Here is a 13,713-nt window from a genome sequence, read left to right as displayed (position 1 = left end):
TTTCAAACTCTATTTTACTTATGCCATTTCATTTTATTCTATTTCAGTGTATGTTTTTCCAAATTTTCAAACGATTTCCATTTTTTTTCCTTCCACTTTATCTCTAATCTATCAAGCCCCTTTCAACACCTACACCAAAGCACACCTAGGATATAGCATCATTTATTTCATTTTGTGTGTGTGTTTCCTGTTTTTAATTTTTTTAATTTTAATTTTTTTTAATTTTTAATTTTTTTTACCTCATTAATTCCTTTTCTCTCTTCAAAATGACAAAACGAAGAAATTCACCCCAAAAGAAAAAGCAGGAAAAAACGACAGCCAGGAACTTATCTAACACAGATAAAACAAGATGTCTGAAGCAGAATTTAGAATCACAATAAGAAGAATACTAGATGGGATTGAAAATAGATTAGAACCCGAATCTGCAGAGGTAAAAGAAGTAAAAGCTAGTCAGGATGAAGTAAAAAATGTTGTAACTGAGCTGCAATCTCGAATGGTTGCCATGGCAGCAAGGATGTATGAGGCAGAGCAGATAATCAGTGATATAGAGGATAAACTCATGGAGAATAATGAAGCAGAAAAAAAGATGGAGACTAAGGCAAAAGAGCACAATTTAAGAATTAGATAAATCAGTGACTCATTAAAAAGGAACAACATCACAATCATAGGGGTCCCAGAAGATGAAGAGAGAGAAAAAGGGGTAGAAGAGTTACGTGAGCAAATCATAGCAAAAAACTTTCCTAACCTGGGGAAAGGAAGACATCAAATCCAGGAAACACAGAGGACTCCCATTAGATTCAACAAAAAAGGACCATCAACAAGGCAGATCATAGTCAAATTCACAAAATACTCAAGCAAGAAAAGAATCATGAAAGCAGCAAGGGAAAAAAGTCCTTAACTTACAAGGGAAGACAGATCAGGTTTGCAGCAGACCTATCCACAGAAACTTGGCAGGCCAGAAGGGAGTGGCAGGACATATTCAATGTGTAGAATCAGAAAAACATGCAACCAAGAATTCTTTATACACCAAGGCTGTCATTCACAATAGAAGGAGAGATTAAAAGTTTCCCAAACAAAAATTAAAAGAGTTCTTGAGCACTAAACCAGCCCTGCAAGAAATGTTAATGGGGACTCTCTGAGGGGAGAAAAGATGAAATAAATAAGTAAGTAAATAAATAAATAAATACCAAAAGCAACAAAGAGTATAAAGGACCAGAGAACACCACCAGAAACTCCAACACTACAAGTAACATAATGGCAATAAATTCATAGCCTTCAGTACTCACTCCAAATGTCAATGGACTCAAGGCTCCAATCAAAAGGCACAGGGTAACAGAATGGATAAGAAAACAAGATCCATCTATATGCTGTTTACAAGAGACCCACTTTAGACCTCAAGACGCCTTCAGGTTGAAAGCAAGGGGATGGAGAATCATCTCATGCTAATGGTCAACAAAAGAAAGCCAAAGCAGTTAAGCTTATATCAGATAATCTAGACTTCAAAATAAAGACTGTAACAAGAGATGAAGAAGGGCATTATATAATAATAAAGGGGTCTACCCACCATAAGACCTAACAATTGTAAACATTTAGGTTCCAAATGTGGGAACACTCAAAGATACAAATCAATTAATTACAAACATAAAGAAACTCATTGATAATAATACCATAAGAGTACGGGACTTCAACACTCCATTTACAACAGACAGATCATCTAATCAGAAAATGAATAGGGAAGCAATGGCTTTGAATGACACACTGGACAAGATGGACTTAACAGATAAATTGAAAATATTTTATCCTAAAGCAGTGGAATATACATTCTTCTCCAATGCACATGGAACGTTCTCCAGAATAGACTATATACTGGGACACAAATCAGCCCTCAACAAGTACAAAAAGGTCGAGAATATACGGTGCGTATTTTTAGACCACAACACTATGAAACTTGTAATCAACCACAAGAAAAAATTTGGAAAGGTAACAAATACTTGGAGACTAAAGAACATCCTACTGAAGAATGAATGGGCTAACCAAGAAGTTAAAGAGGAAATTAAAAAGTACATGGAAGCCAAGGAAAATGATAACACTACAACCCAAAACCTCTGGGACGCAGCAAAGGCGGTCATAAGAGGAAAGTATATAGCAATCTACGTCTTTGTAAAGAAGGAAGAAAGGTCTCAGATATACAACCCAACCTTACAGCTTAAAGACCTGGAAAAAGAACAGCAAATAAAACCCAAAACCAGCAGAAGACAGGAAATAATAAAGATCAGAACAGCAGTCAATGCTATCGAAACCAAAAAAAACAGAACAGATCAATGAAACCAGAAGCTTGTTCTTTGAAAGAATTAACAAAACTGATAAACCACTAGCCAGTTTGATCAAGAAGAAAAAGGAAAGGACCCAAATAAATAAAATCAAGATGAAAGAGGAGAGATCACAATCAACACAGCAGAAATAAAAACAATAATGAGAATATTATGAGCAATTATATGCCAATAAAATGAGCAATCTGGAAGAAATGGACAAATTCCTAGAAACATATACACTACCAAAACTGAAACAGGAAGAAACAGAAAATATGAACAGACCCATAATCAGTAAGGAAATCCAATTAGTAATCAAAAATCTCCAAAAAAAAAAAAACAAAAAAAAAAAAAAACAAGAGTCCAGGACCAGATGGCTTTCCAAGGGAATTCTACCAAACATTTAAGGAAAAGTTAACACCTATTCTCTTGAAGATGTTTCAAAAAATAGAAATGGAAGGAAAACTTCCAAACGCTTTCTATGAAGCCAGCATTACCATGATTCTAAAACCAGACAAAGACCAGACTAAAAAAGAGAACTAGAGACCAATTTCCCTGATGAACATGGATGTAAAAATCCTCAAGATGATATTAGCCAACCGGATACAGCAATACATTAAAAAAATTATTCGCCAGGTCCAAGTGGGATTTATACCTGGGATGCAGGGCTGGTTCAATATCTGCAAAACAATCAATGTGATTCATCACATGAATAAAAAAAGGACAAGAACCATATGATCCTCTCAATAGATGCAGACAAAGCATTTGACTAAATACAGCATCCTTTCTTGATAAAAACCCTTAAGAAAGTTGGGATAGAAGGACCATAACTCAAGATCATAAAAGCCATATATGAATGACCCAACGCTAATATCATCTTCAATGGGGAAAAACTGAGAGCTTCCCCACTAAGGTCAGGAACATGACAGGGATGTCCACTCTCACCACTGTTACTCAACATAGCACTGGAAGTCTTAACCTCTGCAATCAGAAAATACAAAGAAATAAAAGGCATCCAAATCGACCAGGAGGAGGTCAAACTCTCACTCTTCGCAGATAACATGATACTCTGTATGGGAAACCCTAAATATTCCACCAAAAAACTGATAGAACTGATCCATGAATTCAGAAAAGTCGCAGGATATAAAATCAGTGTACAGAAATCAGTTGCATCCCTATACACCAACAATGAAACAAGAGAAAGAGAAATCAAGGAATCGATCCCATTGACAATTGCACCAAAAACCATAAAATAACTAGGAATAAATCTAACCAAAGAGGTGAAAAATCTATATACTGAAAACTATAGAAAGCTTATGAAGGAAATTGAAGAAGACACAATAAAATGGAAAAAAATTCCCTGCTCCTGGATAGGAAGAACAAATATCGTTAAAATGTCAATACTACCCAAAGCAATCTACATATTCAATGTAATCCCAATCAAAATAACACCAGTCTTTTTCACAGAGCTAGAAAAAAATAATCCTAAAATTTTTATGGAACCCGAAAAGACCCCGGATAGCCAAAGTAATCTTGGAAAAGAAAACCAAAGCGGGAGACATCACAATCCCGGACTTCAAGCTGTATTAGAAAGCTGAAATCATCAAGACAGTAGGGTACAGGTACAAAAACAGACACTCAGATCAATAGAACAGAATAGAGGACCCAAAAATGGACCCACAAACATATGGCCAACTAATCTTTGACAAAATAGGAAAGAATATCCAATGGAATAAAGACAGTCTCTTCAGCAAGAAGTGCTGGGAAAACTGGACAGCAACATGCAGAAGAATGAACCCGGACCACTTTCTTACACCATACACAAAAACAAACTCAAAATGTAAGACAGGAAGCCATCAAAATCCTCAAGGGAAAGCAGGCAAAAACCTTTTTGATCTTGGCCGCAGCCACTTCTTACGCAACAGGTTTCCAGAGTCAAGAGAAACAAAAGCAAAAATCAACCATTGGGACCTCATCAAAATAAAAAGCTTCTGCACAGCAAAGGAAACAATCAGAAAAACTAAAAGGCAACTGACAGAATGGGAGAAGATATTTGCAAACGACATATTAGATAAAGTGCTAGTATCCAAAATCTATAAAGAACTTAACAAACTCAATACCCCAAAAACAAATAATCCAGTGAAGAAATGGGCAAAAGACATGAATAGATACTTCCTCAAGGAAGACATCCAAATGGCTAACCGACTCATGAAAAAATGCTCCACATCACTCATCATGAGGGAAATACAAATCAAAACCACAATGAGATACCACCTCACACCTGCCAGAGTGGCTAACATTAACAACTCAGGGAACAACAGATGTTGGTGAGGATGTGGAGAAAGAGGATCTCTTTTGCACTGCTGGTGGGAATGCAAACTGGTACAACCACTCTGGAAAATAGTATGGAGTTTCCTCAAAAAACTAAAAATAGAACTACCCTATGACCCAGCAAGTGCACTACTAGGTATTTATCCAACAGATGCAGGTATGCTGTTTCAATGGCACACATGCACCCCAATGTCCATAGCAGTACTATGAACAATAGCCAAAGTATGGAAAGAGCCCAAATGTCCATCAATGGATGAATGGATAAAGAAGATGTGGTATATATATACAAGGGAGTATTACTTCACAATCAAAAAGAATGAAATCTTTCCATTTGCAACTATGCAGATAGAACTAGAGGTTATTATGCCAAGCGAATTCATCAGTAAAGACAAATATCATATGACTTCCCTCATATGAGGACTTTAAGACACAGAACAGATGAACACAAGGGAAAGGAAGCAAAAATAACATAAATATGGAGAACAAACAGAGGGTTACTGGAGGGGTTGTGGGAGGTGGGATGGGCTAAATGGGTAAGGGGCATTAAGGAATCTACCCCTTAAATCATTGTTGCACTATATGCTAATTAACTTGAACGTAAATTTAAAAATAAATAAATAAATCTATACACAGATTTTATATCCTTCCAAAATTTACACAGTATGCATCATAGACATTATTTTTTTAACATTTATTTATTTTTGAGAGGGAAAGACAGAGTGTGAGTGGGGTTGGGCAGAGAGAGAGGGAGACACAGAATCCAAAGCAGGATTCAGGCTCTGAGCTGTCAGCACAGTGCCCGACACGGGGCTCGAACTCTTGAACTGTAAGATCATGACCTGAGCCAATATTGGGCTGTTAACTGATTGAGCTACCCAGGATCCCCCTGACTTACATGTAAAACACAAAAGTATAAAACTCCTTGAAGATAATATAGATAAAAATCTACATAAAAAAAAAAAAAAAGAAAAGTCCTCTTCACTTCCACATCTCTCTTCAGGAATCTCTTCCTGTTTCCTACTCTTCTCAGTTCAGCTTCTACAGAACTGTCTCTATTTTCTCTCTTCATTTTTCTGCCTCTCTGTCACTCTTCAACACATTCACAAGGCTTATAGTTTACTGGAAGATACACAAGTCAACTGGCAATTACAGAAGAGTGTGATGAGCACTAAAACAGCTGCTGTACCATTCTTTGTTCACACTTGTCATGTTGAACTATAGCTGCTATTCATCTGTCTATACGTGTATCTTTCAGACTGCAAGTTATGAGGGAAGAAATACTATCTTGGTTAGCACTGTCTCTTCAGATCTCAGAACACTGGATGGCATGTAAAAGAAATTCATTGTTTACACAATCATTAATAGAAAATATTTATGCTCATATGCAAAACAGATGTGTTTTAAATCAGAAAACTTCTAAGTTAAGGAATTTTTGGAACCTATGTTTAGCAGTAACATGTAGAAAAGGTCTGAGAGTCACACGGAACTAATAAGTAAGTTGATTTTATCAGTCACTGCATGATATGATCAGAAGAAGGGGGCATACTTCTGGAATTTAAGAATACAGACTGAGGAAAAATCATATGCATAAAAATGTTCCTAGAGAACAGGCACTGAGGAGAAGAAAAAAGGTACTGAAAGGAACAATGGTGATGAGGAAGTATCAGAACCAGATGTGTGCTGGTACTCATTCACACCAGGCCTAATGGTGAGATTGCCACCACTGCTCTCGGGTTGGTTACCATAAGCATTTTCCTCCAAGAGTTTTAAATGTATTGTCTGGGGATTCTCTTCTTCTTCCCATAACTGTATATTTTCAATTTCAGAGAATAGCTGTCAAAACTAGGATTTAGTCTGCATAGATTAAATCTGTTACCTTATGCAATGGATGCAATTATTTGTTCTGCTAGAAGGAAATCTTAAAAAACCAAGATTATTACAGAATTGCCATTAGGTATTTTAAAAAATGCATTAAATACATCAGTTTATGGCTTAATACATTTTATTTCACCAATATTAATTTATACATATTACTGTATAAATTAATTTAGCAATATTTATTAAAAAGTACAGAACTAAAATTACCTGTTGATCTGAATCCGCTTTTAGTACAGATCTATCTGTAATCAGGACTGACCTGGAGATTTGCCTGTAACGCACAAAACAGTTAATCAGTTATTCAGATTCCACAGATAAGTTTCATTTATAGTTACATAACTACCAGAAGGCACGTTTCAAAGATTTAAGTCGTGATAAAAGTGTCACCTCCCCAAACCAAGTCAAGCTCTGCTTTAATCTTTCCTTGGCCTGTGAAAGGAGCTGCAGACAAACCCCAGCTGATGCAAAGGAGTCAAAATTAGACTGGACTCCTCTACAACCAGAGTCTATAAGAGAACAGCGGACATATTGGATATATTATTGGTTTGGTATACATTTGCATCTAACTTGAAGGACACAGACATACAGAAGTGTCAATATAATCACCACAGCTAAATTTTCCTATGTTTCACCATCCCTTGGATGGAGGATGGAGGGGTGCCTTACCGGTATTGTACATGTGAGCATGTGTTCTCAGAAAAGTAACTGTCCTCCACAAGGAAATGCTTAGAAATTATTCTCTGACCAAACTGATCTATGACTGCTTTACATCTACAAAGAAGATAAACATAGCAAAAAAGTTCTCATTAATGACTACACAACTAAAAAAATAAATATAATCAGCTATAATTTTGAATCTAATAAACCCTTTAATACAGTATACAATTTCACATTTTGACATAAAATTGACACTAAATTACAGAATATATATTCTTGTTGCTATTTTGAAGTGTTTAAACTATAAGCATGGAATACAATTTAAATATTTATTTTGAATGCCATTAAGAATAATGTTAGTACAAGTATTACACTATAAGCTTTCTAATGTTTAGAAACATAGAAGCTTTTCCTTTGTTTAGAAAAGACTTTTTTTTTCCCTTAATGAATCTAAGAAAAAGGAGGAAAGAAAAATTGAGTAAATATCTTGTTATATCATTCAGTCTGTAAAAGCCACTAAAGGTTTTTTATTTTTCTGTTAAGTGTTGCTTTATCTTTTGTTCAACAATAGCTATCTGGTCACACATGTGACAATATTTTAAACAAAAAAAAGAGGGATAAAGCTTCTTTTAATGTTTCCACTTTACCTCAAAGGATAATCACAGAAAGATGTCTTTCAAGTGCTATTTCTAAACAAGGAAAACACTTATGCATGGAGATTATCAGGTCTCTGTCATCTGATATGTGTTGGGACAATGAATCATATAGAACCCTCTATTGACCTTCTTTCAATGTGTCTAGATAAAAGGATGAAAATGAGAATCCTTCTCCTTGCAGTGCCACAAGTTATAAATGTACTTTATAGGGCTCATTATCCAAACTAATGGACTAAGGGAAACATCCTTGAAATGGACTTACCAGCACTGACAAACCCAGTATGCAATATTTCAGGAAAGATATGCAAATGCCTGCATGTTTGCCATATCTTTTTATTATGAAAATATCACAATTTACTTTTGTCAAAGCTTCTCCTTTTGGAACCAGAATTATTAGAAATACATTTATCAGTTACTCTTCATAAAATGCAAGCAAATAATTTCAAACTTATACCATATTTGAAATGTACTGATATACATTAAAGTATGTTACATTACTCTAAAAATAAGCCAAATAAGAGATATTTACCAGATATAAAGGAATTAAAAATAAAATTAAAAACACCAAAGACCAACAGTGAGAGGAATTTAATGTGTATTTCCTAAAGGCAGATTATTATATGTTGATATTCTTGAATAAATGGCATACCACTGTTTTCAGGATAGACTATATCATGATGTTAGATATACATAATATATAATCAATTAGCCACACATTAATACATAGTGTAAATTATATTACGTTATTATTTATGTGATTTTTCCCCATCTCCCCTCCAATTCCTTTCTCTTCCCCACTTATGTTTCTATGCATATTTCTTCAGATTTCATTAAACTAGAGCTTTTGACTTATAAAATACTTAACTAAATAGATATAAGGTATTTATATTTAGATACAGTATTTCCCAAAATAATTATTTAAAAACTGAAAACATAAGTTATTTACTCAGTATCCTACTTTAAAACATGCATATACAATTTAAAACACAAGGTACTTTAGGCAATGGAAAAGAGAAATGTACTGATCCATCATTAAACACTGATCCCTGTTTGTCCTACAAGCACTGACAAGCCTTTTTCTTACCTTTAATTCAGAAACTATAGAAGTCAAGAGGGAATAATCTGGGCGGAAAAAAAGAGGGTGTTATAATCTTCTATATCTTGATAAGGCTTTGGGTTACTCACATATGTCATTTATCCCAACTCTGCTAATGAGTACTTAAGATTTGGGCACTTCACTGTATGTAAATTTTACATCAAAAAGAAAAAGCTATAAATAAATATTCAACTCTTATTAATGATAGACATGCCATGGTATTTAGGGGAAATTGTACTGATACCTATAATTTACCATGAAATGCTGGTATGTAGGGGAAGTTGTACTGATACCTATAATTTACCGTGAAATGCTTAAAAAGGTGAACAGATGGACAGAGGGATGAATATTTTGGTACAATTAACATTTTAATCTACTTGCTTAATCATGTTATACCTAGATTAACAATCTAGATTGTGGCTATGCAAGTATTCATCCTGAAATTCTCTCAACGTTGGTGTAGATTTGAAAATTTTCATCGTAAAATACTGGAATGAAATTGATGGGGGTGGGAGAATGGTATTAATATAAATCCTGGACTCTAGTAAGCGTTTGCAAAAGGTTCCCATTTAAATAAACCACATAATTAAAACCTGGCCCTCAAGCTAGTAGAGGCTTCCTTGTTTTGCAGGCTTCCAAACACTAAAAGGACTGCTTCAGTGGTAGCTAAACCTTGGTAACAGGTAGACACTAGTTTCATAAGTCATGATATTAGAAAGAACTACTGGGGATCACTCAAAGGGGAGGTGTGGGGGATTAGGGAGTTCATCTATGCAAGGATAATATACCACTAAATGTGCCTATTTATGATGAAGCTTCCAGATGAAACAGCGATTCTCAGAGAAGGAGGAGGAGGAGGAAGAGGGAGCAAATCAGAATCACACCTGGGGGACTTTTTCAAATTATAAGTACCCCTGGAGATTCTGATAAACTCCCAAATCCCAACGGAGAATCACTATCAAGCATGCCACCATTACTGTTGTAGTTTTAGGCTGTGCTAGGTGGAGAAAAGTTAAGAGCTACTGCTAAAGTAAAAATAATAATAGAGGTGCCTAGGTGGCTCAGTCAGTTGAGAGTCTAACTTCAGCTCAGGTCATGATCTCGCAGTTCATGGTTTGAGCCCCACATCGGGTTCACTGCTGTCAGCACAGAGCCTGCTTTGGATCCTCTGTCCCCCACTCTATCTCTGCCCCTCCCCTACTTGCATGCTCTCTTTCTCTCTCAAAAATAAACATTTAAAATAATAGTGACAGGGGCACCTGGGTGGTTTAGTTGGTTAAGTGTTTGACTTCAGCTCAGGTCATGATATCGTGGTTTGTGAGTTCGAGCCCTGAGTCAGTCTGTGTGCTAACAGCTCAGAGCCTGAAGCCTGAAGCCTGCTTCGGATTCTGTGTCTCCTTCTCTCTCTGCCCCTCCCCCACTTGTGCTCTGTCTCTATCAAAAATAAGTAAATGTAAAAAATAATAATAATTATAATGTGATTTCTGCAGAAACTGATGTGATGGTCATATATGCCCAGTCTGGTAGATGATGGTAACACAACTCACCTGATAGTCTCACTATGAAGTACTAAGGCCTGAGCAAGGCTGTTCAAACCAAAGAATGTTTAAGGAATAAAATTTGTTTTCCCCTCAGATACTTGACTTATTTTAAGGTAGTAGGCCTAATTAGGGGAACAACGAAGAAAGAAATATTGATTTGGGACCTATACTTAGACTTCGTGTTATAAAGATGAATATAAAAAATTAGATGACACTTAAGTAATGGAAAACGGTAACATGAAACAGTGCTGCCAGAGACATTAAAACTCTTCCCACATAAACCTGAGGAAGCCATTAAAGATAAACAGCATTCTGGATTTACTTGAGGGCCTTGCTGAGCCTCAGAAATAGAACACTGAGAAGGGACATCATAGGAGTGCTCAATTACATAGACACAAGGACCAAGCTTGTCATAAGAATCATCATAAGAATGATCACCATAAAAATCACTTAAGCCAGACAGAACATTTCTAGAGGTAAGTTTTCTAAATCAACAAATCACAACAGTTATTCAATTTTTGGTTCAATGACATGATAACATATAGAGAAAAATGATAAGGAAAAATGCTCAGCGAGATGAAAACTTTATGTAGAATTTGGCCCAGAAGAGAAATACACCACAACAGTATCCAATCTCTACGATCTTCAGAATTAATATCCTAATTACAGGGGCGCCTAGGTGGCTCAGTCGGTTAGGTGTCCAACTTCGGCTCAGGTCATGATCTTGCAGTCTGTGAGTTCAAGCCTCACATCGGGCCATGTGCTGACAGCTCAGAGCCTGGAGCCTGCTTCGGATTCTGTGTCTCCCTCTCTCTCTGCCCCTTCCCCACTCATGCTCTGTCTCTATTACTCTCAAAAATGAATAAATGTTAAAAAAATTTTTTTAAATATCCTAATTATAGGATAAAATGCAGAAATCACATGAAATAATAAAGAGAAAAATACATTAATTAATGATATCAGAAGATCCCAATCAGTGATGGAAGTAAAATAATTCTCTGTTCACTATGCCCTTCCATGCTTTCTAAAACACATTAGTTCAAATGTTACCTCTTCAAGGAAACTATTCCAAAATGCTTATCTTTCATCTTTCTTGGGTAAAAATTCATTCCAATCGTCTCAGACACCATTAACAGATAACTCCAAAATCTATGTTCTTTGCTCTGACCAATCCCAAGCTCTGTATCCATATTTTTAAATGTCTAATATCTATTTCTTTCTAGACAGACTCCAAACCCTTTTTAAACCTAGCATACCCCAAACTGAGTTCATCATGACTCCTTACCTTTTCCCTCCCTTGGAATACCAATCTCATGTAATGACATGACCAGTGGTTAGCTTCCCTAGCTTAGAAACTCTCTTCCTATATCTAATCTGCTACTTAATTTTGATTCCAACTTATAAAGATTTTTTGAAACCAGTCTCTTCTCTCCATCTCTACTACACTGCCTTAAGATGCGTGTTAAGTCTAATAGGATAATAAACTACTATCAAGTCAGTAGTTTATTTGTTTGATGTAAATGATGGCATAACAATCATGTGCTAAGCACTGTTCTAAGAGATAAGAATAAAAATATCTTATCCTTGGGGCACCTGGGTGGCTCAGTCAGTTAAGCATCCGACTTCAGCTCAGGTCATGATCTCACGGTTCGTGGGTTCGAGCCCTGAGTCAGGCTCTGTGCTTATAGCTCAGAGCCTGGAGCCTGTTTCGGATTGTGTGTCTCCCTCTCTCTCTGACCCTTCCCTGTTTATGCTCTGTCTCTCTCTCTCTCAAAAATAAATAAACATTAACAAAAATTAAACAAAAAATCTTATCCTTAAGGTGCTCCCAATATAATGAAGGCAATTATAAGACAAAGCCCAAGTCCAGGGATAAGAAATGAGAAGAGCACATCATTAGAGTACTAAGGGAAGATATCTAACTCAGCTTGGGGGGGGGGGGGGGAAGGTGGAGTATAAGGAATGCTCTTCAGAGAAAGTGATAACATTAGCTGCTTTTACTTATTTATTTTTTAGATTTTTTAAATGTTTGTTTATTTTTTGAGAGAGAGAGAGAGAGATAGAGCACAAGTGGGGGAGGGGCAGAGAGAGGGAGACACAGAATCTGAAGGACAGAGCCCGATACAAGGCTCGAACTCACGAACCATGAGATCATGACCTGAGCCAAAGTCAGACATTTAACCAACTGAGCCACCCAGGCACCCCAACATTAGCTGCTTTTAAAGGATGAAATCTAGTTAAGTAAGCAAATAGGAATATTTCAGGTAGAAGGGCAGCATTTGCAGGGATACAGAGGCAAGTAAGAAAAGTATAGGGAACCACAAACAGTTCAGTGTTAAATGACAGTAAAATGGAAGGAGGGAGGAAAGAGAGATGAGCAGGCACAGGCCAGATCCTAAAGCCTCCCATGTCATGTTGAAGGGTCTTATACTTTATTCTGAAGTGATATAAAGCCACTGAAGCTTTTTACACAGGGAGGAACAGAGCTAGATCTGCAGAGTAAAAAGATCTCAATGTGCAATTATCTCATAAATTTATTTTTTTCTTTAATGTCCTCCAGTAGACTCTAACCTCCATAATAACAAAGACCATAATTGTCTTGTTCTCGGCTATATTCCTAATGCATGGGACACAGAAAACAACTAATACTTGTTGCATAGATGGCTGAACAATGGAAGCATTTTGTGCATGTGAACAGTGTGGAGACAAAAACAAAGAATCAGAACCTCTGATTTAGGAGGCAAAACAATCTCCTACCATCAAGGTGCTTCTTCCAAATCAGTGCCAGAATTAATAAAGTAGCAAACCTAATCTTGTAATTTACCCACTAATTATAGTCCAAACTCCTTAGCGTGGGCACAAAAGGATCTTCAGGATATATATTCTCCATGGGATTCTAAAGTATCCAATTAAAGTAATAACTGCAACTAGTTAACATGTATTGAACTCTTACTGTGTATAACAAATGGTTCTACCTGCTTTATCTGTTAATAATCATAATAACCCAATAAGGTATTACTGTCATGTCCCACTTTATACAGAAACTGGAGCACAGAGAGGTTAAATAACTTTTAAAGCTCATTCAGCTAGTAAGAGGGGGAAGCCACAATATAGATCCAGGTCTATCTGACTTTAGAGTCTGCACTGTTTACCTCTCTCTTCGTACACAAAGGCAAAGTCCATGTTTTACTCATCTCATTATTCCCATAGCAACTAGCATGGAGGTTGGAGGTTAAATGTATAGA

The 13,713-nt window shown here is 36.3% G+C and overlaps 1 protein-coding gene across 3 annotated transcripts in view; it reads right to left on the bottom strand.

Moving 5' to 3' along the window:
• The window catches only part of CHM (CHM Rab escort protein), a 246,400-nt gene that overhangs the window by 84,172 nt on the left and 148,515 nt on the right, over positions 1–13,713 (bottom strand). For all 3 annotated transcript variants that reach the window (XM_081793306.1, XM_081793307.1, XM_081793308.1), the window contains 2 exons: positions 7,185–7,289; positions 6,726–6,789 (listed from right to left, as the gene is read on the bottom strand). In XM_081793306.1, the coding sequence (XP_081649432.1) occupies positions 6,726–6,789; positions 7,185–7,289 (169 nt within the window). The remainder of the gene's footprint in view (positions 1–6,725; positions 6,790–7,184; positions 7,290–13,713) is intronic.

The sequence above is a fragment of the Panthera onca genome, chromosome X (assembly GCF_046562875.1).
Source record: "Panthera onca isolate mPanOnc1 chromosome X, mPanOnc1 haplotype 2, whole genome shotgun sequence".
Lineage (NCBI taxonomy): Eukaryota > Metazoa > Chordata > Mammalia > Carnivora > Felidae > Panthera > Panthera onca.
The sequence above is the reverse complement of the archived record's forward strand: the minus strand, read 5'-3'. Positions and strand labels throughout refer to the sequence as shown.